Below are 23,629 nucleotides of genomic sequence, written 5' to 3' on the forward strand. Positions count from 1 at the left end.
TAGAACTACTCTTAACAATTTTTGTGAAGAATATGCAATACTTTTTAAATGTAGTTTGATTTTTGCAGATAATCTTACAACATCTCCAGTTGGTATTTAATGACCCACAGTAGTATCCTGACCAAAATTACGAGAAGCATTGATTCTGGGAACAATGTGGGAGTTGTGAGAGAACACGTGGTATGAAGTGGAAGGGGTTAATGCTGCACTCCATTTACCGTATTTTCCGCACTACAGGGCGCACTGGATTATAAGACGCAGTCAATGAATGGTCCATTTTCGAACTTTTGTCATATATAAGGCGCACCGGACTATAAGGTGCATCATCATGCACTTCCCAATTTTTGTTTCTTCATGCAGACCGCATGTGCCGCGCTCCATTCAAAATGGACGATTTCAGTGCTCTAGCAGAGCTGGTTTGCCTGTATCAGCATTTATATGATCCCACTATGAGAGATCACAAAGATAATCAATTGGTTCAAGACTCACGGAAGAATACTGTACCGACGTAAGCATCAAGTAGAAACGCCTACACCGCTCGCTCAGGTCCGTGCGCTGTGGGCGGAGCCCTGCACGACTATAACTGAGCCTTAATGCTGCAAACGGTGCAGCTTTGAAGTTTAACCAAAGTCGTACTAAAACATTACAACTTCTTACATATATAAGGCACTCCGAATCATAAGGTGCACTGTCGTTTTTTGAGAAAATTGAAGGCGTTTAAATGCGCCTTATAGTTCGGAAAATACGATACCTCAGAAATCAGAACTTGGATCTGGGAATGACATCAGACCTGACTTTGCCAGATTCCAGCGCAAATTGGAAAACCAGCAGGATGTGCTAATCCTTATGACCAGGCTAACTACTGTTAGCAATACAAGCCAATAATGAATTTCTCTGCATTATGTGTATTCAGACATCGTAGCAACATGTTCATTTATAATAGCTGGTTCACTGAGATGCAAACTGACAAAAGTTAAAAAAAAACAAAAACATTTTATTACTGCAGATCTCACAACTTTTCATATATGAGTCAGCCATACTGAATTTTGAGATTGGGGCTGGTCAGGAATGCCTGACTTTGCGAGGGGGTTAAAGTTGATTTTTCCGCCATGAAATTCAGAAATTCCAACTTCTGAGTACAAAGTAAACAAACAAGCAAACAGACTAATTGACTAAGCAGAAAAAAAACAACAAAAAATCAACCTTAATCTTCCTGCTTCATGATCTTCTACATATATGCTCTAACAATGTACATTTTGAAACACAATGTGTACAAGTCCTTTCACATTATGATATATGAGACCCCCTTTTCAGCCATCTTTGTTTGGTTCACACATGAACCAGTCATGGTGGCCAAATCTCCTGACACAAGAAGTTAATATCATGGAACCAGGAAGTCACAGCAGCACCACAGGTTAGAGTTGAGCACTGCACACACAGACCCCCAGTACATTTAAATAAAAATTTCCCATTTTTGGGGTAAATCAAGATTTTACCAGCAGCAAGTTCACTGCTCCAGACCTTTCCAGTCTATCCAGACTCGAGCGGAGATGTGAAAAGGACAAAAGTGTAACTTTGAACTTTTAATACATCTAGCTCAGGTGTGGACTGTAAAATCCGAACTGCTGTTTAAATGATCCCTCCTTTCAGACCAGCCAGTTTGAGTATCAATCTCTGTGAATATTCCATTATCATGACAGCTAATGTTACAGAGGACAGAACAATTACTCACAGTGGCCCAGAGAGCATTTCTGTAGCAGTGATCCTTATCTTAAACTGTCTCTCCTCTCTCAGCTGCTCTTCTTACTGCCGCTATCACCTCCTCCCAGAATTCAACACCCCCACCCCTTCACCCATAACCCTCCACCTTTCACCACGAGAAAACACTGTAATCTCATTATTGGGGTAATTTAGAGGACAATGTCAGAGGCTCTGGGGAGAGAGTTGGTGTCTGTGCAGCTTGGTGGGAGAAAGAAACCAATGTTCACAAATAATTGCTTTCTACTGTAAGATGTCCACCTTGTCATACAAATTGGGTGTTTCTTACATTGCAACATATATACAAACCAAAACGTGCAGAATTCACAAAAATAATAAATACATTTGATTTAAGTCGAAGCAAATGAAACATTATGAATGAAAAATGATCAATTTCAATAATTTTGGTAGAAAAACCTCCAAAAGTGCGTTTTCAGTCCCTATCATCATTACAGATTCAGTTTCAGTCACGTAATAAAAAAAATATTGCGCTGTTCACAGCTTTCTTTTCACGCTGCTTAGTTTCCCCATCTGATAATTTATCAATTGTGACCTTTTTTTCTTTTTTTTAGAGTCTTTAGACATTTTTCATTAGAAAAGTGACTGTGAAGAAGAGAAGTCACGTCAAGGTTTTCATTTAAACTTTGCAGACAGAGCAACGACAGGAGATGGATGCTCCTGCCCTGCCAATAGGAGTAACTTTAATTACAATCCTCATATTAACATCAAGATTCACACACGGACCACTATCACACACACACATGCAAAATAAAACCTTTAAAGCTATGCACCATGCCATTATTGGATATTAAAGGGTACCAAGGGGCAGTGTTTTTGTGTTTCTGTACATATGTTGTGTATACAAGTGTGTAAAAGAGTGAGCTGAGAGGGAATTATAGCGTCTTTCTTTAGCTGAATCTTCGCTGTTATGTGGCCTGCATACGGGCACACACTTCAACAGCACGTCAGTGGTCTGTAAAATTAAAACATCCTTTTCTTTCAGCAAAACCCCGTTGTTTTGCTTATACGACACTCTCTTACATAACGGTAATAATAGTAGTCATAATGGGCCCCTAACTCAAAAATGCATGATGGCAGGTGCAGGTAATCGTCGGAGAAGCAGAAGCTCTGGTGGAGGTAAATGGACTCCAATGGTGAGAAGCAGCTGCTGGAAAACTAGAAACACACTGAACCAGAAATTGGACCAAGAACTATTTTAAAAAAGATAATAAAGAAAGACAGGGGGGGGTTCATCTACATTCTGTTGGTTTGTGTGGACGTGATCTGGGCTCAGGACTGTAGGTACTGCAGGAGCGAGGAGGCGAGGGGCAAACAAGACAAAGTGAAGGTGTAAATAATATACTGTGCATTATGGTGACGCCACTGACAGCAGCTCTATTGAAGTCAACTAGCTGCAAATAATAAAAGGATGATGGAGGTCACTCCAATCTCTGCTCCTACAATTCAAAGAAGGGAAAAAGACTGGTGTACGTTCTGCCATCCCAAAAGATGAACACAGACATGTTGGTGGGCTCTGTAAATGGACATTCTGTTTACTTTGAATCCTTATGTACAGTACGTCTCACCTGACTATGTCCATTGCCTGATAGATGATTTCTGATTGGTCCACAGCAATAACCTGTTTGGCCCCGGCTCTGGCAGCAAACATGGACAGTATGCCCGTTCCACAACCAACATCCAGAACCACCTGCAGAACAGGAAGGGGAGGAGAGAAATACAAGTGGAAATCTGAATTCTGAGAACTTTCACCAGCCTACCTGGGAAAAGGTTTCTAATGGTAATCACTGAAAATGATGTGCCCTTAACTAACTAAGGAATATGGAAGGTATGGAATAAGAATTTTATCTCAATGAATAAAACAATACATAAAAAACTGGGAAAATTAGTCAAATTCCCTCAACTGTTTTTACCAGACACATTATTTTTGTAAAACCAAGAGTGCTTTTATAATTAGTTCAATCCAAATATCTAGACTTTGTGAAAGTCCAGGAATCTTGCCCAGAGAAGTGCGGATTACTTTTTGAGAATGATACTTGACCTTTCTGGTTCTTCTTTAAAGTCAAACTCTACTAAAACGGACTTGAAATATGTCTCCTTTACTTCCTGCTTTATTACACCTTAGGGCCCATACAAAAGTGACACATACCTACTCATAATTTTCATGGCTACAAGTATTAAAAAAGGAAAAATTCTGGCTTCAGAGGAAGCCTACTATTGCACGCCTTGTCAACATTATAAACTCAGTCTGTTCAACGGACACCATTACTTTTACCCTTTGCTTTCAAATAAAAGGTAAAGAAAAAAAAAGGGAGACAAATGCTTGAAGAAAAATACTTTTATGATTGCAAAGACTTGTAGCTATATGTTTTCCCTTTCATTTCTGTGTACTTAATTGTGCATCGACTGCTGCTGTAATCCCAAATACCTTTACTGTTTGCTTTTTAGAAATTAGAAAAAGAAAAAGTGTGATTAAAAAAATAATCGGTGTGACAGAAGCAGGGTGTGAGACAGAAACAGCCCAGAACAAAAAAAAGAAATGTCAGCGCAATTAAAAGTTTAAAAGTGGCCACTAAGGAAGGAGCATGTAACCATGTTTAGATTTAAATTAGTTGGAAATATTTCTCTCTCTGTGAGAGACCTTAGACTAAGAAAATAGATTAAAAAAAAGGTTCTTAAACATCTAGTGTTTGAATTCGGCCTGAACATAAACTGTAAACATGTGAACTCTCACTGCACAAAAGTGAACCAAAAATGTTGTTGACATCATCACTGCCATTTTGTCCTGATGTTCACTGTTGTGTGTCCAGCATTTGCTAAACAATAATGATTCATAACTCATTTTTATTGTAGCTATGATCTGAATAGGTGCTTCTGATATTATGAGATTATATCTGTTTTGTTCGTGCTTCTCTTACATATAGATCTGCATTGCTGCATAGTTCATTGAATACTTTATTAAATGAGATTCTTTTCTCACTAGAACTTCTCGCTCGCTGCCGAAGGTGAAGGCAGAGGGACAATGTTTTTGCCAGTGACTGTGTGTGTGTTGGTTCGTCTGGAACAAAATATCTCGTGAATCACTGAACAAATTTTAATGAAACGTTCAGGTCGTAATCATTGGGTTTGCATCTACAGCTGATTATTTTTTGGAGTCAATCTGATTCATGATGGCTGCCACAGCTGCCTGACCTTAAGCACTAAAACGGGTAAAACTCAGTAAGTTTTACAGATATTGAGCAAGATTCTGGAGAGAGAGCAGCTGACAGTCATTGACAACACACACTCCAGATGCTAACAGATATTGAGAAATACGTTAATATTGCACACAATGTTATTTTTGTGATAGGACCAAAACGACCTGTCACTTTTCAATATTCAATCATCTTCATCTGAAACTCTGGCATAAAAGGCGGTGGGTGACATGCATCCCTTCAAGGAATCCTAGGCCTTTCAGCTCCTTATGTCTTTATATTTTAGATATTTGTACACATATGAACTGTAATTCACTATGAAGTGTACTGACTTTATGGTGCTATAAAATTACCACAGACAACTACAGTGGTACAATGTCTTTTTTTATCTCTACAAAGTTCAACCACCAAGTGACAAATAAGTTCTATGGCTGCTATTTTGGCATCTTTTTTTCTGGAATGATAAACTTTCACCATACAGTAAGTTAGCTTGCTGTTTTTGTTATGAAAGATAAGATCTAATAACATATTTTTAACAGATTCTGAAGTCTTTTCTGTCTGCATGTTTTTTGGTTTAACCTGGTCCTCTGACATAGAACATTTGGAAAAGTTTTCTAAAGGTGTAAAAATAGGACCTTTTTCTTTGGGAGGCCTTCTTACCATCAAACTCAGGTGGGGAGCATGTCTCACCTAGTGAGGTTTGTTTAATAAGTTTAATAATAAACACACAAATAATAAAAATTTCCAGTTTCACTTATTTGCTTTGTGCTTTTTTTTTTTTTTTTTTGCCACAACAGCTCTAACTTGGAATTCCAGTTAATCTATTCATGCACACTCCGTCTAGCTAATGTTAAATGGTCAAAACAGTTTAGTTGTGACTGTATAACTCCTCAATGTAACCCCGTCTCTAGTTGTGTCTCTGTTTAAGGTAAACTGCAGTAATCTTCCAGCCGTCTTTGTGAGCGTCACCAACACACTGCTGACACAACCAAACACAACTCCTCCTTTCCTTCTCTATCTGAGATGACGCCACTGTGTCTTTTCTCCGTTACAGTTGAAAAAGACACTTCCTTCTCTGCTGACTGAGCCCACCTGACAGGGATAATGTACGCTCTCATCAACACGAGCGGCCCCATCTCCTCTACAGCTTCATGCCAGCGCCAAACCAGCACCCACCCATGTAATGAAAGGCCACTGCTTCCTGCGGGCTGTTATGAGTTTGATAGTGGATTGCAGGTCTGTTATCAGGACTCTGCAGTCGACACTTTAGGTGCTAATAGAGAGCTGCGCGGTGTTTTAAATCAGACGCCCTCACCTTATTAATGTCTTGTCGGGGAAAATGCACACATCTCTTCCTGTTTAATAGGTTCTGCCGTACATTAAACTGGCTAAGTCACACATGTAAACAAATTAAAGCGTACACACTTCGTTGCATTGGTTAGGGCTGGCTCACCTTGTCCTTGAACACGTCAGGGTTGCTGTACATGAAGTCACGGTAACTCTCCGTCCGCACTTTATCCTGCGCAGAGAACGACACAAGCACGTCAAACTTTTCTCTTTTTTTTTCTTTTAAAACCAGAAAACATCAAATCAACAAGGATTGTGGGCTAAATTTCCGGGAATTTTATATCAAATTTAAAAGTGTGCATAAAATCAGAACTCAAAAATGCATTTATTGTATGGCAGATTCAAAAGAAAATGTTTATTTCCTGCTACCGAAGGGAAGAGGAACTGATGTTTTTGCCCGTGCCTGTGTGCTTATTTGTCTGTAGCATTAGCAAAATATCTCATGAACCAGAGAACAGATTTAAATGAAACTCTCAGACAGCAATCACTGTATGCGCATCTACACGTGATTAACTGTCGGAGTCACTCCAATTAAGATGGCTGCCACATCCAACTGACTTTAGGAAACACTTAAATTGCGCTAATCCAGCCCGTGTTTCATATTGTGAGCTCAAATTTGGTGTGTTAGTAGCTGAGAGTCATTCCCAACACATACTCTGAGCACTAACTTATCGCACAAGATCTGTTCCTAAAACTTTGCTATTAACTGCTAGAGTCAACTGTGTATGTCTGTTAGCAAAATGTCTCATGAACCACTGGGTGGATTTTAATGAATCTCCCAGAAAGTAAACATTAGGTGTACAGGTACAACTGGTTGACTTTTGGAGTCAACCCTATTCAAGATGGCTGCCACAGTCAACTCCTCTTAGGAAAAACAAAAATGGCTATAACTCAGCCATATTTACAGATACTGAGCTAAAATTTGGTGTAGCTGAGATCATGCATAGTTTTATTTACAAGATTTAACCAAAGCATGTTTGACTCCATCCCTCATCAGAAAAAGAGTATTTCAGTTTAAATCTCTGGCATTGTTTGAATAAAATGAATATAAGCATTGTTTCAAGGAATGCTAGGCCTTTAATTTCTAATGTTAGAAAGGATGCAAATAATGTATTTTTATTAAGAATATGAAAACACAAATTTGGCTCATAGTTTATTAGGTAAAAACATGTTAATTTAACACCTAAAATGTATTTATTGTACAAAAAACCCACCAAAAACATATTACTTCAAAAGAAACTTGACAAGATTTGAACAGTTCTATCAAGGCAAAACTGAAAAAGAAAAAAAAAAAGTCATCTCTCTCACATACAACTGCGTCACCGGTGATGCGGCCGACTCCGACCAAAGAAAGACTTGACCGTGTTTTAGCGCAAAGCCTTCGTCACCTGCTCTCGGCTCTTTGTGAGGCTCTGATAAAGTTTTCGGATTGACGCACACACAACGCAAAACTTAACAGCTCTTAGCACCAATCAGGATTATGTCTGAGCACTGCAGTAAGTAGAAAAGTGCGGCAGAGAGAAAGAGAGCTAAATCCCCCCACCCACACACACACACACACACTCACCCACACACACCAACACCCTCACACACACACACACACACACACACACACAAACATCCCCCCTCGGTGTGGGCTGACACTTTCAGGTTCCAGTGCTTTAAGGTGTGTAAAAATTAATTTCCATGTTCTGTGGAAAGTCCAATGTTTCACATGAGAGCTCAGGACTTATTGCTGATTTTTCACTTTTGAGGAGATGTCATGTGCTCATTATGAATTTCTGTACAAAGATGATGATTTCCCTTTACACGCTACACTGAGATCTTTCAACCAAGTTGCACCCCACCCTCGCTTTGAATATTTATTTGCTTAAAGGAAATGACTCACAAGACTAATGAGACCCGCAGCACTGGTCAGTGTGAGTGCATGTGTGTGGCTCAGACCTTCAGCATCTCCTCGTGGATGCTATAATGGCCGTAGGAGCTGAAGTAGGCCTCATCCTCATCCTCCCGGAGCTCGGCTACAGAGCCCAGGTTACCAGATTTACTGGTTTCTGCATTCAGCACCAAGCCTTGAGCCAGGAGCCTGAAGGAAACGCAGACAGATCTGCAATTAACTTCCCATGTCAGGACATGGGGACAAAAGCAGTGACCAGAAAGGGGAAAGCAGACACAGCTCTCATGCAGGACAAAGCAGTAAATGGAGGAGATGGGAGGCATTCATCTTTCTAACTCTCCTTCACATCCACCCCCCATCTGCACTCTTTCTGTAATTCTCCCCTTTTCTCTTCCTACCTCCCATCCTCACTTTAGCCCCTCTGCTGCAGTGGAATTTTCCCTTCCCTCCCCTCCCACTCCCCCCACCGTTTTTTTTATGTTTCCCCTTCCCTTCAAACTTCTTCCACAAGGTAGTGGAGTTAATGCTTCTGTCATACAGAGATCACTGTGTCCCCCTGCTGGCCAACAGGGGGTAATGTTGAAGCAACACACCGCATTAAATGCAAAGCAAGTTCTGGAAAGCTACAGAAAATAAATAAACACATCCTAAACATATATATATATATATATATTAAAACACACAAACAAAACGGTTACAGACTTGAGTTTGTGTAGATCCTCCATGGCCCGGGCCAGTGCCTCCTCTGAAGACCGAGCTCGCTCCTCAGCAGTCTGCGCCCGCCGCAGAAGAGCGTCATGAGACTCAGCCATGGACGATGGGCATATAGACGAACACGGTTCCTCGCCGCCACAGAGCTCCTCGGGGTCTGACAAAAAACACAGAGGGTGGACAGCGACAAGCATATAGATTTATTTACGTCTCAAACAGCTGCCATAGAGATTGTTTTAGGCCAGTGTGATTTGTTGATATTCAAATTTTTTTGTACATCCAGACGCTTTTAAAGAACCTATGAACCTTATTAGAATTTCCACAAATTACCCAAAGTTTTCAATAAAAGCCAGTGAAAATGTTAGTAATCAGGGCTGTGGTATGTGTATTTATTTTCTCGCTTTCATGCTAAGATTTGAAATAAAATGCATTACTTGTGTAAAGGAAAAGAATCGCACATATGGAGCACAAATACAAATGTAGACAAAGGTCAGTACTACGATATTTTGGACTTCCTTCAATGCATGCACAAAAGCTAGTATCCGCAGAGTGCAAATACTGAAATATGGAAATTGGAAGATGAAACAAAGTAATTTTTCTGTTGTGGAATTTGGAAAAAATAGTTGTGGAAAGAAGTTGTCATGTTTTATATTAATAGTTAGTTAATTAATAGTTAATAGTACATACAGCTCTGATGATCAATGTGCACGTGGACAGCTCTGAAAGTGTCAGCTTACATAAAAAATTCTTATAGTAATAGTAGCTAGGCTACCTGTCCACTCCCAACCCGTCCATCCTCTTTATGTTCTTAATCCTTTAAATAAACGACGCACGGTGGCGCTATAGCTGACTGGGTCAGGCAGTGATCGAGCTAATTCATTCATTCATTCATTCATTCATCCATTTCTCAGCTCAGATGAAATGAAACATTTTATGACAGACGTCAGCAAAGAGCCGAGTGGGAGCTGGCACTTTGGACTGCTTTGCTCGTGTGTTATCTGCGAGGGAATAACCTGAAAGTTTCCAGCCAATCAGAGCGATTCCTCAGCTTCGGCCTGGCGTGAGAACAGAAGATCCAGGAAGTTAAACTCAGGACTTCCTGTCGCTGCCTGTTTAAGAACTGGATTCATTTAGACCCATTCTGATGATCAGTTTTTGACAATAAATTGGTAACCAGTGGACCGATTTTTAAAAATTTAAATTGTGTTGGATTTGTCTTTAAAAGATCTTTCTAATGGTGTCAAAATATGTTGTGTTGGATGAGGTTATAAAGATCAGGTGTCCTTGCTACTAATAGAAATATTATCAACAAAGCATTTCTTATTGAATTACCACTTTATAGTGACATTTCTTGTTCGGTCTTCTACATCTTTTCTTATTTTTTTATGGCTCAGCTCTGAATGATCACAGTAAAGAGTAAAATGAGGGTCCCAGGACTTAAAGGTTGGACTAAGAGCTTTGGTGCTGTTATCACAGCTGTCTTATTCACTGGTGATGCAGACAACAACACAATGAGGTAGCAGGAGTTTGTGAATAATACATCTTGTAAGCTGGGATTTTGTCTGACCGGATGTTTTTCTTCCAATCAGTTCCCTGTCAGGTCAGTTTTTTCAAACTTGTATTACTGGGTCTACATTTTTGTTTTCTTTGATGGTAATAGTATATGCAAGCCAAGATAATTAGGGGATAGTGGCCTGGCAAACTGGACCTGTCCTGTGTAGTTTTCAAGATCTTCAACTCTTAATGTTAGAATGTAAAATTATTGTAGGAAGAATCGTCACGTTAGCAGATTTTCACCGACTGACCGTCAAAATAGACAGCCCCTTCATGTTTTTTCTAAATTTCTAGGTCCAAACAAGAGCAATACTCTGAATTCACAAACCTATATAACCTTTCTAGTGTTTTCAAGAAAACTACTACAGCTATTACATTATATATAATTATATATTATAGTTATTATTTAACTATTTTATAAATATAATGTGGCTCAATTTGTCTTGACAAGCAACTTGACTTAGACTTACGTTTCTCTAAATACAAAACAAGATTATCTAAAGGCTTGTTTTGCAATAACTACAATAATCTAGAAGAATCAACTTAGGTTTTATGATTAAGTTTCATAGACTACTGAGTTACTGACATGACAGTCATATTCAATTGTTTTTAAACACAAACATGTTCTATAAAGTATCAGTATTTTTTTTTCCTACAGAGCTGATAAATATTCTCAGGAATGTATTTAATCATAAAACAATGGAGTAAAATCCTCAGCCCATAATGTTTACCTGAAACCTAAAATGATGCCTCACACTGCAGTGACATAAATCGGACACAGTACCTGTTTGCAGCAGGGGGTCATCCTGTAGCACCGGTCGCAGGAACTCTTCACTCTCCCAGGGCAAAGGGCCGTCAGGCAGCCCCATCAGGCAGGACGGGCTACATTTCTAAACAAGCAAACAGATTTAATCATTCTACTGCAGAAGCTGAAGTTGTACTATAATTAGATTGGTATTTGTGAGCATAAAAAAAAAGACCATATAAATCTACTTAAACTAAATATTTAGCTAAGTTAAAGGCAGTGATTTAATGACAGAACTTACGGTTGATCTGATGAAGTTGATCAGTTTTATGTAGCCGTAATCATCTAAACCTGAAGAGAAAACGAGCAGTGCACAAATTCAGAAGGAAACAAACTGTCTGGTTCTTCTCACCTGTGAGAGAATCGGTGTGTACTTACTGTGTTTTGTTATTACGTTCACAAGGCTGAGCTGGTGCTCAGCTGTGCAGTGCTGCAGGGTGGCAGGAACAGACTTTAACATCCTAAACACCCAAACAAAAAGGTAGGAAAACGGGTTTAATTACTAAATCCAAAATAAGATAAAACCAGGGTGTATCTGTTTTTAGCAATCAAACTGATTTTTTAGATTTGTTTTACAGAAATGAAACAAAATCGTAAAGTAAGCTGTAATTTAAATATCCATTGAAGTTTGTATTAATACTCAGACACAGCTAAAATGTAGAAATGTGAGTTTAAAGGTTAAGATTCTTAAAAGTTGAGATTTTCCTTCTTTTTTTTTTGACAGACTTCAGGTTTTGAATTCAGAAGGAAGGGATGAAAATATCTGACTTGGTTAGAGGAGACCAACGTTTCAACAACTGAACACAAGCCTAAATGCACAAATAATGCATCAGAAAAGGCTTGAAGTCGAATCTACAGAATAAGCACAGGCAGGTGGTGCTTTTTAACCCTTAACACAGAATGATGTTAATGATGACATCTCAGCTTGTCTTTACAACAGTGAGTACACAAAACTTTGTGTTACAAAGTAAATATCTATAGCCTAGAATGGGTGGAAGTATTATTTTTCACAAATCTATTTTTGTTTTTCTGAAAACATGTGATTTTTAGCAAATCTCAGATTGTAAAGTATATGAAAGTTTGGCCTAAAACAAAAAAAACAAGTTTGAGATGTGATTACATGATAGTAGTTTCCAAAAGTTACCTGCAAACAAAACTTTGCAGGTAAAATATTTTAAATGATGGTCTGTAAATCCACATTATGTTGTGAGTTAGATTCTTTAAATATTGGAAAATTTAATACAGACATTCCCTTTAAAAATGTCCATCACGTTTGTGTCATCACTGGAATTATATGTCCTCTCTGCACTGTTCTTCTCCCAATAACTGCACCTCCTCACACTCAGCTGCCAAACTTCAAGAGTTTAGCAGCTGAGTCCACCGTCATCGGAGGAGTCTGCATACTGAACAGAGGCTCAGCAGCTGGTGCTTTGGTGCAGCAACAACCTAAAGCTGAACACGCTTAAGACTGTAGAGATGACAGTGATCCTCAGGAGACACTCCCCAATCACTGCTCCACCTCACCATATCCAGCTGCCCTTTGTCATCCGTGGAGTCCTTCGACTTTCTAGGAACCACCATCTCCCAAGACTTCAAGTGGGAGAACATCTCCTCCATCCTCAAAAGGTTTCACCAGAGGACATGCTTCCTGTGTCAACTGAGGAAGTTAAGATTGCCACAGGAGCTGCTGGTCCAGTTTTACGGAGCAGTCACTGAATCAGTCCTGTGCTCCTCCATCACGGTGTGGCTCGGAGCTGCCACCAAGAAGGACAGGAACAGACTGCGAGGAATTGTGAGGACCGCAGAAACAAACACGGTGCTCACCTGACTTCCACCCAGAACATATTTGCCTCAAGAACCAGGACATGGGCAGAAAAAAAAAATCACCTCTGAGCTCTCACACCCTGTGCAATGTCTTTTTAGACTCCTCCTTTCTGGCAGGAGATACAGACGTCTGCAGAGCAGAACTAGATGCCACAGGAACTGTTTTTTTCCCACAAGGCATCACTCTTTTTAACAAATGACTTGTATCCGTTTTTACATCTTGCTCCAAATGTAACATACTATATAATGATTTGTACTGCATATTACCTGCACTTAAAAGACTCATCCTAAGCACACTGTTGGTATGCTGCGCAATATCTGTAAATATGTCTTATTGTATTGTACTGACACCACCAGCTGGAGACAAACTCTTTGTGTGTTCTTTACACACTTGGCTAATAAACACGACACTGATTCCATCATCCATCCCTTTTCTTTACCCGCTTTTTCCTTTCCGGGTGGGTCGCTGGTGCCTATCCCCAGCAGTCATTGTGTGAGAGGCAGGATACACTCGGACAGGTTGCAATACGATTCTGGTTATAAAATGTACATTTATTATCATCTTCTGAACTTTAATGAAAACTAAAAGAAATGTATATAAATGTTGAAGACTGTAAGGACTTGAATGTTGAGCACAGTTTGACTCAAAATCTCAGATGGGCTCTCACCTGTCACAGAACAGACAGGTAACCGGTTGACTGTCCTCCATCCACTGCCACTGCTCTTCATCGTCATCATCCACGTCATCATCATCTCCGTCAGACAGCTCGGGCATCCGTTCAGCAGCTCCATCACCGCCTGGTAAAGCAAAACATCAACGTGTAGCTTCATACATGAGGCACAAAGTCGCTCAGCTGGTTCATCAGCGACATGTAAACCTGAATGCATTTGTAGGCATCACTGGAAAAGCTAGCAGGGATGCCGCTAACGCGTCGTTTAATGCAACTAAACATAAAGGTTGTTGACCAAATACAAAATGGTGAAAACCGTTTTGTACAAAAAGAGTTTATACATTTCAAGGCTACCGTTTTAAAAGTTTTTTTTTTAGCCGTTTTCGACACTCACGTGGGTCTGTGTATTCTGCCATGATGTCGCCTTGGTTGCAGAACACTTCCTGTTGACGTTTGGTGACGTAAAGACGGGAGTGGTCAATGACTTATATGAATATAAGTCATTGGGAGTGGTGCACTTCTACATTACGACGGCTAGATGGCGCCAAAAGCCATGACATCCGTTCACATGTATGAAAATAAAAGTACACAGGACAAAAAAAAAAAAAAAGCCTTTCAAAACTGTGCATTTTACGAAATGGAAATTCAAAGGATCCACTTACACGTGTAAGAAATACTAATATTACAGTGCAGTTTGTGGATTCTTCTTGAGTAAGAATTTAAACGTTGACAAAATATTTATCAAACCTGTGATAAATGAAAGAAATGCACAAATAGATTATTTTATTGCACTCAAGTGACCTACAGGTGGTTTAGAAAAGACACAAAGTCAACCTCAACAAGAAATACTGAGCAGAAAAGTAAAATATTTTGTCACATCGTAACGTACATGTATTCTGCTGTCTCCTATATCGCCACTAGATGTCGCTGCAACGAAGCTTTGAGTGAATGAACCCAGTTAAGCTTTCAATACAAATGATGAAGTGGATAAATACTGGTTCATTGCTTCATTTGTACGTCACTAATGACCACAAGTCTGTTTTTTAAGCTTCTTCAAACTCTGCAGTCTATGTTTCAGGTGTCGCCTCTCGTATTGTTTTTTAAAGCTTATTTTATTTCAGAACTGCCTGGAAACCTGAAGGTTCAAAAACACGTATTGATAAAAAAAATAGTAAGTAAGTAAAAAAAAACGATATTATAAACTAAACAGGGCTAATTACAAAAGGTTGTTGAACTCAAACTTAAAAGCTTTAAACGTCACAAGACATCTAGCGTACACTTTTCTCATTTTTAATCTGTGTGAGGCCAATCAACACACCTGAAGCTCGTTTCTGACTGATTGCAGGATGGCCAGCTGCACCTGAAGCTGCTGGAGAAAGAGGGAGAAAAAAGGTCATCCTTATGGGTATTTTAAGTTTTCTATAAGTGATAAAAAGCTGTCATTATCTTTTTATCTTTATATGTGTGCATATTTAGTTAAAGTAAAAAAAAACATATTGAGGAAATTATTAAAGTATAGTCCTTGTAATGCAAAGCAGACAGTATTTCTGAAGTATGAGGAGTTGTTTTGTTAGTTTTTCGTTTGTAAAGTGATTATCTTCAAGACGGTTTTGATTCATACACCAAATTTCCGGAAAACCTTTTTAAACTGAATTGTTTACATTTTTTGTTGCGTTCAAGTGTTCTGTGAATACAGGTGTAACCATAAACGCAACTTCAACACTGAGAAACTAAAGCCCCTCAAAGGAATTCAGCCTTGGTTTGTTTTAAATCAGTACATCTCTAACAATGACAGGTCAGCACAAATGTTGGAAACTTTTTACCAGATTTTAAATGAATTCCATATAAATCATGCTTACACAAAGTGTGTAACCATGTTCAGCCAAAAGATGGTGCTACTAAATCAATGAAGAGTAGGAGAATGTCATATATATTGTTAATCAGTTAGTAAACACAAATTGTACAACATATTTTATTAAAAAATAAAGTACATTAAAATACAAACTAAATGATAATAAAAATGTGGAAAAAATAAACAAACAAACTATTTGAGCTGATACTTTTATTATTGTCATGTAGTGCAAGTAGTTTCTTTCACCAGCTGTCTTTATATTTCCACATTCTGTCATTGCTTGCATTGTTAAAGTTTACTTTCAGAAGCATGTAAACAAAATGTTTTCATGACAAAATGGTCTCCATGAAACAAATATATTAACTAAATGCATTCTGTATCTTGAATCTAACATATACAAACATTTTACTTCTAGCACAAAAACTGCATTCAAAGTGCAAATAACAGACATTACCTCAGAGGCATGCGTATAGTATGACATTTAGATTCAGAAACATTGTCTATGTATTTAAATATTATATATATATATATTGATATGAAAGGCAGTGGTTTAATGTGAATGAGCAGAAATTTTAAAAAACTAAAAAGGCCACCGTATTTCCCTGATTTAAAAAAAAAATCAAACAAATGTTCCTTAAACATGATATTTTTTATTAAAAGTCAACATTTTATATAAAGGATCCTTTGGATATTGCCATAAATACTTGAATGTCAAATTTAAAGTACTGTAAAACTATTTTAAAGCGATGATGACTGAATGTAGTATATAAACATCTCTGTATAGCTGCAAAAATCACCTGTAAGAAAAAAAATATAAGCAAAAAAAAGCAAATGTATTAGTTGTGTCAGACAAGTAACAGTTCAAATTTAGGCCACACACTTTAAAAAGTTTATTAATAATTTCAAATCTGTCTGACATTTGCCAACCAATGATGTAAAATACCTTAAATGGAGAATATTATTTGTGAGACATTCCTGGTAATTAGTACTCTTTATCGTATTTTTATTTTATTTACCTCAGTGCTTTTTATGCTCATTTATTTCGCTTTACTTTTCCCCAGACTGGTAATATCTTTGTTCTCCAGGATCTCAGTCTTCTGCTCAGGCTGAAGCAGAGTGTTGGACACGATGGCTTTTGCCACAGCTTGGATTGGGATGGCCATGGAAGTAGAGCAGACAGCAGAGACGGCACCAAAGAACTTCCGAATAACCCATTCACCGGGTCGACTCTCCTGTCTGTCCACCAACAAAACCCTGTTTGAGAAAAGGATACAGTTAGGAGACAGTGTTGGGTTCAGACAGGTTGTTTAATAATAACTAAAAAAAAAATCACTTCACACTACTAGTTTAGCTGTTATCTTTTTTTTTTTTTACTTTCTTATTCATTGTCAATAGCTCCCATAACTTTAAGAGTGCAGAATAATCAATATGTCTCATATTGTTAATGTTCTGCAAGCCCACTGAATCCAAAAAATTAAATGTTCAAATCTACAAAGTTTGCACAATTATTTTAAGGTAAGGAATAGTTTGAAAATCTGTCCAAGAGTTTTTTTTTTAATTATTTGTCCTGCTTTTGTTGAAGGGATATAACTTGTTTACATAATATTACCTTCGGTTTGAGTACAGTTTTTGTTTCCTTATATTCTGTATATTGAAGTCTAAAGTATTAAGAAAATGTGAACACTCACCCTGGTCTGTAAATGGCAAGTCTGTCAAAACCAAGGGCCTCGATTTCTGCTTCCACTTCTCCCTAAAAAATTAAATCCATTCAAGGTGACAAAAACACAAACGGTTCAGTTGAGAAAACGTATTTCAGTATATCAAGCAGGACAGAACTGTTGCGGTGATTGTAATGTAACAGGAGATGACTATGTGAATTAATTATTTAATATTAGTATTTAATACTGATATTAATTTAATATTAGTCTTTCATTGACTGAATTATTGAATTATTTCATGACTGAATCAAAAAAAGGATTTTAGATCATGATCATTATATTATTTTGTGTAATCAGAGGAATATTATATAGTTGTGAATCTAATATGTCATGGCCAGGTTCATAGTAGGTTCCATTTAGATTAAGTTACATCTTCATCTGGGACAATAAGTATCATGCCCTGTCCACAAGCCTGCCTTGGAAGCTGATGGTTTACCTGTGTTCTGATCACAAGTTTCAAAATGGAATAAATGTCTCCTGTTTTCTGTACTACAAACTTGATCAGACTTCACACTCTGTACGAACCTGTGTCCATTGCTATAGCAATTTTGTAATAAATCACCATAAAAGACAGTTTGACTTGTTTAATTATTTGAGTCTACCAATATTTCAGAAAATCCACAACTGTCAACCTCCAACACCTTATGACAGGAAGTGTGCCATTACGCCAGACACCATTACAGAATACAATGTTGTCTCATATCTCGTGTATCTTACAGTTATTTTCTTTAACACAATCTCATCCGTCTTAGGCTGACACAATAGCACACTCTAGCAACAAGAAGTAATAACAGCAACAGAACACAGAATATAAATGAATTGACTGTATAAACCTCAGAACACAACATCTCCCCTGTTACCCAAACAAATATTTTCATTGCTTTTAAGCAAAAGTATTATTGGCATCCATTGCAATGTATCCACTTTGAAATGTGTATGTTAAGCTAAAAAAATAAAAAATAAAAGTTGTACATTAGTGACATTTTTTTCTCAAAAAAATAGGTATTACTGTCATGCAAAATAAAGTGTCTGCAATTTATCTTTAACCATTCAGTTATCAGAAGTTCTATCAAATGCAAATAGTCTTCATAAAAAACAAAACTATCAGAATTACAACTGAAATGAACTCATAATCACAAGATTTTTGTTTACATTCTTACCCTTTTTCACAAACTTTTTTGTTTAACCAATTTATTTCATCACATTTTGTCCCGGTTGATGCATGTCTTTACCTCCGAACCATTTGTCTACTAGTCTGTTTTGGGTTGAGGAGTTCCTCTGCTGTATCAGTTCTTAGTGTTTCACTCGAGCAAAGCAAAAGCAGCGCTGCATTCTAGCTTTTCCCATCACTGTGGACAAATGAACTCAGTCTGGTCTGCCGCTGTACTGACAAAGGATCGCTGTTCTGTGTCTCTCCTTTTCCCACAGGAAAACTGTTCTTCACTCTGACAACAGTGATTTTGGTGGGCTTGGCTCCTCTCTTTTTGTGTGTGTAAAGTGCATTTTTGGCTGTTGCAAAGCCACTTTATCTCTAACATCGTCATACTGTTAATTGTCCCTAGGTGGAGGTTGAATGTCTAGTTTTGTCCTCATTGGTCTTTGAGGAGCTAGAAAGGGGATTCACCCGTTGTGGAATTGGGTAAAGCCCAGTAGCTGTGAAGCATTTCTATAACTGCAGGATTCCACAGAATCAACATTATTCACCATGCATTTTTTGTGTCAGAGGGAGGTTCTTTTGCATCATCCTGTTTAATGAAAGTCACTTCACCAGTGATGTTATTCTGAAGTTTTAATCAGGTCCAGGCCCAGTAGTGGTGATCCAGACTTCATTATAGAATAATGCTGGAACTTTGTTTTGATTTGCTACTTCTGTTGTAGCTTGTAGGCAGCCAATGACAAGTAGGTCACTTCTAGTTCTGTCAGTGGGCACTGTGCAAACTATTGTTTGTAGACAGTTTCTGGTGAAATAAATACAGAAGCTCCTATGTCTACAATTAACTTTAGAACCAGGAGGTTTCCTAATGCTTCAATGTTCACTTGGCATGTGATTTTATCAAATTCTGCAGCCATCAGGTTAACATCATTAACACACAGTACTGCTGACTCAGTAACTCTAACCCTAACCCACTTCTCTCACTATAGCCACAGGTGATTTGCATATTTGGGTGAAAAATTCCTTTTTCTTGCAGCTATTACATTTTACTTTAGCAGCAGGACAGTTGAGAAGCTGGCGGGAAGAAACCCACCAGCTGTAGGAGGACGGAGGAGCTTCCCGGGAGTTCTGAGCTGAGCGTGTTGTGGACTATGAAAGGTGTGTGCGAAAACAAATGGCTTGCAGCTACATGACTGCAAACCAACTTCTTGACTCCTTATGAAGTATGCTGGAGCCTTTAACTGTTTAAAGTAAACATGGGGTGGAGATCCACGTGTTTGACCTGGTCGTACCCCTCTTTCCCTTGGAAAAAAAGCATTTGCAGCATTTACAGCCTGTACAGGTGCAGGCAGGTCTGTACTCACAGCTGAGAACATTGTCCAGTGTTAGGTATCTTACTCTGTATCTTATGGGCTCCACACACGGGGAGCAACATCGCTCCATCTCAGTTCATTTCTTATGGAACTTGTGCGATGAGGCGACAATCGCTTGACCTCCTCCAGCCGAGCGACCGACAAAATTCGTGCATGTGAAATTTCGAGTTCTTACACGTAGACATGCGCAGGCCAGCAGGCGACTTGACAAACTTTTGTCGCTGTCGCATGGCACTAAAACCAATCGGCGAGGGTTTCATTGACTGACCAATGACCGTAGAGTCTGCTGCAGTCTGCAGTCTGCAGCCACTTTCAACATGGAGGAAAGCATCATTTTCGCTGTGTTTGACTTTCCTATATTATATGACATTTCACGCAGCGATTATCGAGATACACACGATGACACGGACTGCTTTGAAAATGTCAAAATCCCTCCAATTTTAGAACCAATCAAATTTCTTGGAGACAACAGCGCAATTCGCAACGCTGCCATCGCTGTCGCATCCTGTGTGTTAGATTTCACCCCAGTGGCAATGAGGGCCATTTGTCGCTTTCCATGTGTTGAGCGCATTACTATTATTTTCTTTAACAGAGTCTCTTCTGCCCTATGCTGCGCAGTAGTACAAGAAGTAATAGTAGTAACAGAGCATAAATGCATTTACTGTGAACACAACAGAAGGGTAATAAAATACCTTGACTTTGAGGTAGAGGAAGTTGCTGGTTTTATCTGCTCCTCTGGAGGACTCCAGGTGGAACTGAGAGCAGCCTCCAGCCTTGGCAAGTTCAGCAGATTTCAGAACATAGTCATGATCCACTCGGACAAATCCATCCTGAAATATAAAACAATATCGCTAACGATCAGAAGAACCTCTGACTGCATACTATGCTATTACAACTATTACAAAGATTAAACTATGTTACTAGTAACCTGTAACATAGTTTGCTTCAATTTCATTGGAATAAACCCTTAATAAGTCATAATACTGTTTGATGGGCATAAAATTGGATTTTTGCATGAATACGTTGATTCCTAATGAGCTACAGCCAGAGATTCAGCATATCCTGTTGTAGTATACAGGAAAACACTTAAAGGATATTTTTTTTTCAAAACAAAAAGAATCTTAGAGATGTTGATCATATATGCCAAGTGTTTAGTTAATTCTTTGAGAATGATCCCTGTTGGAAAAAAAAAATCTATTTTATGTGTGATAAATTGATATCTTTAGCATTTTTTGTGGATACCACTAAAGAAACTGTCTATGTGACATCCTTAAAAAATGCAAAAGGTTCAAACAAAAGTTGACTACTATGTATACACATATTTGTTCATAACAGTTTAGGGACTACTTCATGACTTAATGATTCATAATTTAGTATTAGGAGGCTTAAAAAAAAATCAGTGACCAAGGACTAAATTTGAAAGGATTTAAAATAAACATTCAATGTTCAAAGAAAAGGTCTGGACACAGATCTCATGACAACTTAAAAAAGTATAAAAACATTTCTGAAAGCTAAAGACAAAACAATAAGGAGTGGCTCCTGATGTAGAGGAAATGTCAGCCACTCCTCGACAAGCATAGTCATTGCCAATAACCCCACCACTGGATAACAGGAAAAAAAAAGGATTTAATTAACTGCATTATATTTACTTACAGCTCCTGCTTTTGCTCTGGTTGTTCCCAGACAGCAGTAGCCCACATCATGACCCTTGAAGACAGCAGCGTAGTCATCAAGTTTTTCAAAGTCAACCACCTCCTGTACCTGTAGACAAAAACAAAAAAAAGGTTTTGGTGAAACTGAATGGGTTACTTCCTGCAAAGGGCGCACCAAGACACTAACCAGGTTTTCATACGCTTTGTCTTCAAAGGTCAGCTGCCTCCGTCCGATCAGGGTTATCTTGGAGAAGATGTTTCGCTCCAGCAGCTCCTGAAGCAGCATCCTGCCGGTTTCTCCAGAAGCACCCAGAATGAAGCAGCTCTTGTTCTGGTGCCTGAAGGTTTCCTCCAGGCTCTTCAAGTCCTCAGCCATGCTGTGGGACAGAGACAGGAGGAAGATCAGTGGCACCGTGCATGGGTGTGCGTGTGCATGTGTGTGTGCGTGTGCAGGTAATGCCTGAATAAAGCTCATGTGTATTTTATTATCCAATAATATTGAAAAGTTGTTAAACTTTATAGCTCTTTAGGATTTTTGAAGAAAATGTAAACAATACAGACATTGTAACTGCATGTGCATAAATATATATGTATATATATAGTTAGAAAAATTATTGCAGGAGTTTAGCTTTATATTCACGCCACACAACCAGAATGACTGCATTTAGCCCCAAACGTAGACAATCCATAAAATGTGTTCAGCTAAATTAAAGTACCATGGGAACATGTTGACTACTGTAATCAATAACATTGACAACAGCTCGTGGTTGCTCACCTCGTATATTTCACCGAAGGACTGTCGTCGAAATAATTAAAGACCACAGCAACGATAAGAATTATGACAGCTAAAAGCCAAGTCGCTTTTCCCAGGCTGGTACCGAGGAGTTTCATAACACACGCAGCTGTGGGAGAGCTACGATTTTACAGCTGGAGCACTTCCTGGTTGCTTCATTTCTGCAAACGGTCTTCCAGTCAGATGGATAAATAAAAAAAAGAAATGATAGTCACCGTTAATATGTTGAATTACACAAGTAAAATAGATGTAAATTATGTTATCGTTCTACAAATATCTGAAATGAATAAAATGTTGACTCCAACCTCGATCTCTGACTTTCAATTATCCACCAAAGAGATAGCGCTGTATAGATGACGCATGCGCACTGGATTCAGATGTCTTTAGCCCTTATAGCCCTGCTTCCTCCGTGGATTTCCCAGTCCACGATTTGTTTTTGTTTTGTGATCATTTCAAAACAAAAGCCCTTAATGTAAAAGTAGTTTTTTTATGTGATCAAAATGAAAGCTCCTAATGTCTGGTACTACAGTTAACTTCAGTATTTAACACCAATCCATTTAGGGCATGACACAGACAGTCCTCAGCTGGTGAATTGGGTTGATTTAAAAGCATAAACAGTGACATTTAACCAACTAAATCATAATTTTTTTTCTTTAGCAGTTTGAAACTGGAACATAGATGTTATATTGCAGAGATAGATCATCATCTTTTTGTGGATGCTCCTTTTAGGAGACACCGGAGCAGATTATCTGCTTCCATCTTACTCCATCTCAGCACCCTCCTCTTACCAAACCTCTGCACACCATTTTTTCACTACATTCAGGATCCTCCGCTGTGGTCTTCCTCTATTCTTCCACCCTTGCAGATCTTTATTCAACGTCCTTTGTTCGATATATACACTATCCCTCCTCTGCATATGACCAAACTATCTCAGCCTTGTCTCTCTAACTTTGTCTTCAAACCTGAGCTGTCCTGTTTATAAACTCAATTCTGATCATGTTCATTTTGGTCACTTCCAAGAAAAATCTTAACATCTTCGTCTCTTCCACCCCCAGCTCCTCCTCCGGTCTTTTTGTAAGAGCCACCATCTCCAAAACACACATCATATCAGACTTCACTGCTGTCTTGTCTTGCACTTCTGTCAGTCTTGCAGCTATCCTTCTGTCATAAATCAATCCCTGACTCTCAACTCCATCCACTCCACCTTCCTGCACTCTCTTCTTCACCTCTCTTGTGCTCTGCCCATTGTTTTAGATGGTTGGTCTCAGTTACTTAAACTCATCAATTTTTACCAACTCTACTCCTTGCA

General features: G+C 38.6%; 2 protein-coding genes and 1 long non-coding RNA gene across 5 annotated transcripts in view; 1 reads left to right on the plus strand and 2 right to left on the minus strand.

Annotated features, from left to right (window-relative positions):
- prmt3 (protein arginine methyltransferase 3) overlaps positions 1 to 14,313 on the minus strand; it is a 70,913-nt gene extending 56,600 nt beyond the window's left edge. The window contains exons 1-9 of the mRNA XM_017426719.3: positions 14,174 to 14,313; positions 13,777 to 13,906; positions 11,663 to 11,745; positions 11,526 to 11,575; positions 11,264 to 11,369; positions 8,917 to 9,082; positions 8,262 to 8,403; positions 6,424 to 6,489; positions 3,345 to 3,466 (exon numbers count right to left, since the gene is read on the minus strand). Coding sequence (XP_017282208.1) covers positions 3,345 to 3,466; positions 6,424 to 6,489; positions 8,262 to 8,403; positions 8,917 to 9,082; positions 11,264 to 11,369; positions 11,526 to 11,575; positions 11,663 to 11,745; positions 13,777 to 13,906; positions 14,174 to 14,195 — 887 coding nt within the window. The 5' untranslated portion in view covers positions 14,196 to 14,313. The remainder of the gene's footprint in view (positions 1 to 3,344; positions 3,467 to 6,423; positions 6,490 to 8,261; positions 8,404 to 8,916; positions 9,083 to 11,263; positions 11,370 to 11,525; positions 11,576 to 11,662; positions 11,746 to 13,776; positions 13,907 to 14,173) is intronic.
- Positions 14,314 to 15,052: 739 nt separating this feature from the next.
- Positions 15,053 to 16,867, plus strand: LOC112450853. 2 transcript variants are annotated; one of them, XR_005234109.1, is made up of 2 exons: positions 15,053 to 15,184; positions 16,693 to 16,867. It is a non-coding gene; the product is annotated as an uncharacterized LOC112450853 (long non-coding RNA). The 2 variants fall into 2 exon arrangements; XR_003039581.2 differs by having other exon boundaries at positions 15,060 to 15,184; positions 16,717 to 16,867.
- Positions 15,803 to 22,715, minus strand: htatip2 (HIV-1 Tat interactive protein 2). 2 transcript variants are annotated; one of them, XM_017426724.3, is made up of 8 exons: positions 22,626 to 22,715; positions 22,303 to 22,492; positions 21,715 to 21,904; positions 21,529 to 21,636; positions 20,568 to 20,705; positions 17,320 to 17,381; positions 16,648 to 16,885; positions 15,803 to 16,428 (listed from the first exon to the last, which is right to left on the minus strand). In XM_017426724.3, exons 2-7 carry the CDS (start codon positions 22,416 to 22,418, stop codon positions 16,669 to 16,671), a joined length of 831 nt encoding a protein of 276 aa, XP_017282213.1. In that variant the 5' UTR covers positions 22,419 to 22,492; positions 22,626 to 22,715; the 3' UTR covers positions 15,803 to 16,428; positions 16,648 to 16,668. The 2 variants fall into 2 exon arrangements, with proteins under 2 accessions (XP_017282213.1, XP_017282212.1); XM_017426723.3 differs by having other exon boundaries at positions 15,803 to 16,885.
- Positions 22,716 to 23,629: the final 914 nt, after the last annotated feature.

This window comes from Kryptolebias marmoratus, linkage group LG15 (assembly GCF_001649575.2).
Source record: "Kryptolebias marmoratus isolate JLee-2015 linkage group LG15, ASM164957v2, whole genome shotgun sequence".
Taxonomy (NCBI): domain Eukaryota; kingdom Metazoa; phylum Chordata; class Actinopteri; order Cyprinodontiformes; family Rivulidae; genus Kryptolebias; species Kryptolebias marmoratus.

Bases quoted from the DNA above. Each gene is read 5' to 3' on its own strand.
- htatip2 (XM_017426724.3), bottom strand. From the start codon at position 22,418: ATGAAACTCCTCGGTACCAGCCTGGGAAAAGCGACTTGGCTTTTAGCT. The intron at 21,905-22,302 runs GTGAGCAACCAC...TCTGTCCCACAG, and splicing joins CCTTCGGTGAAATATACGAG to CATGGCTGAGGACTTGAAGA. The intron at 21,637-21,714 runs GTTAGTGTCTTG...TTTTGTCTACAG, and splicing joins ACAAAGCGTATGAAAACCTG to GTACAGGAGGTGGTTGACTT.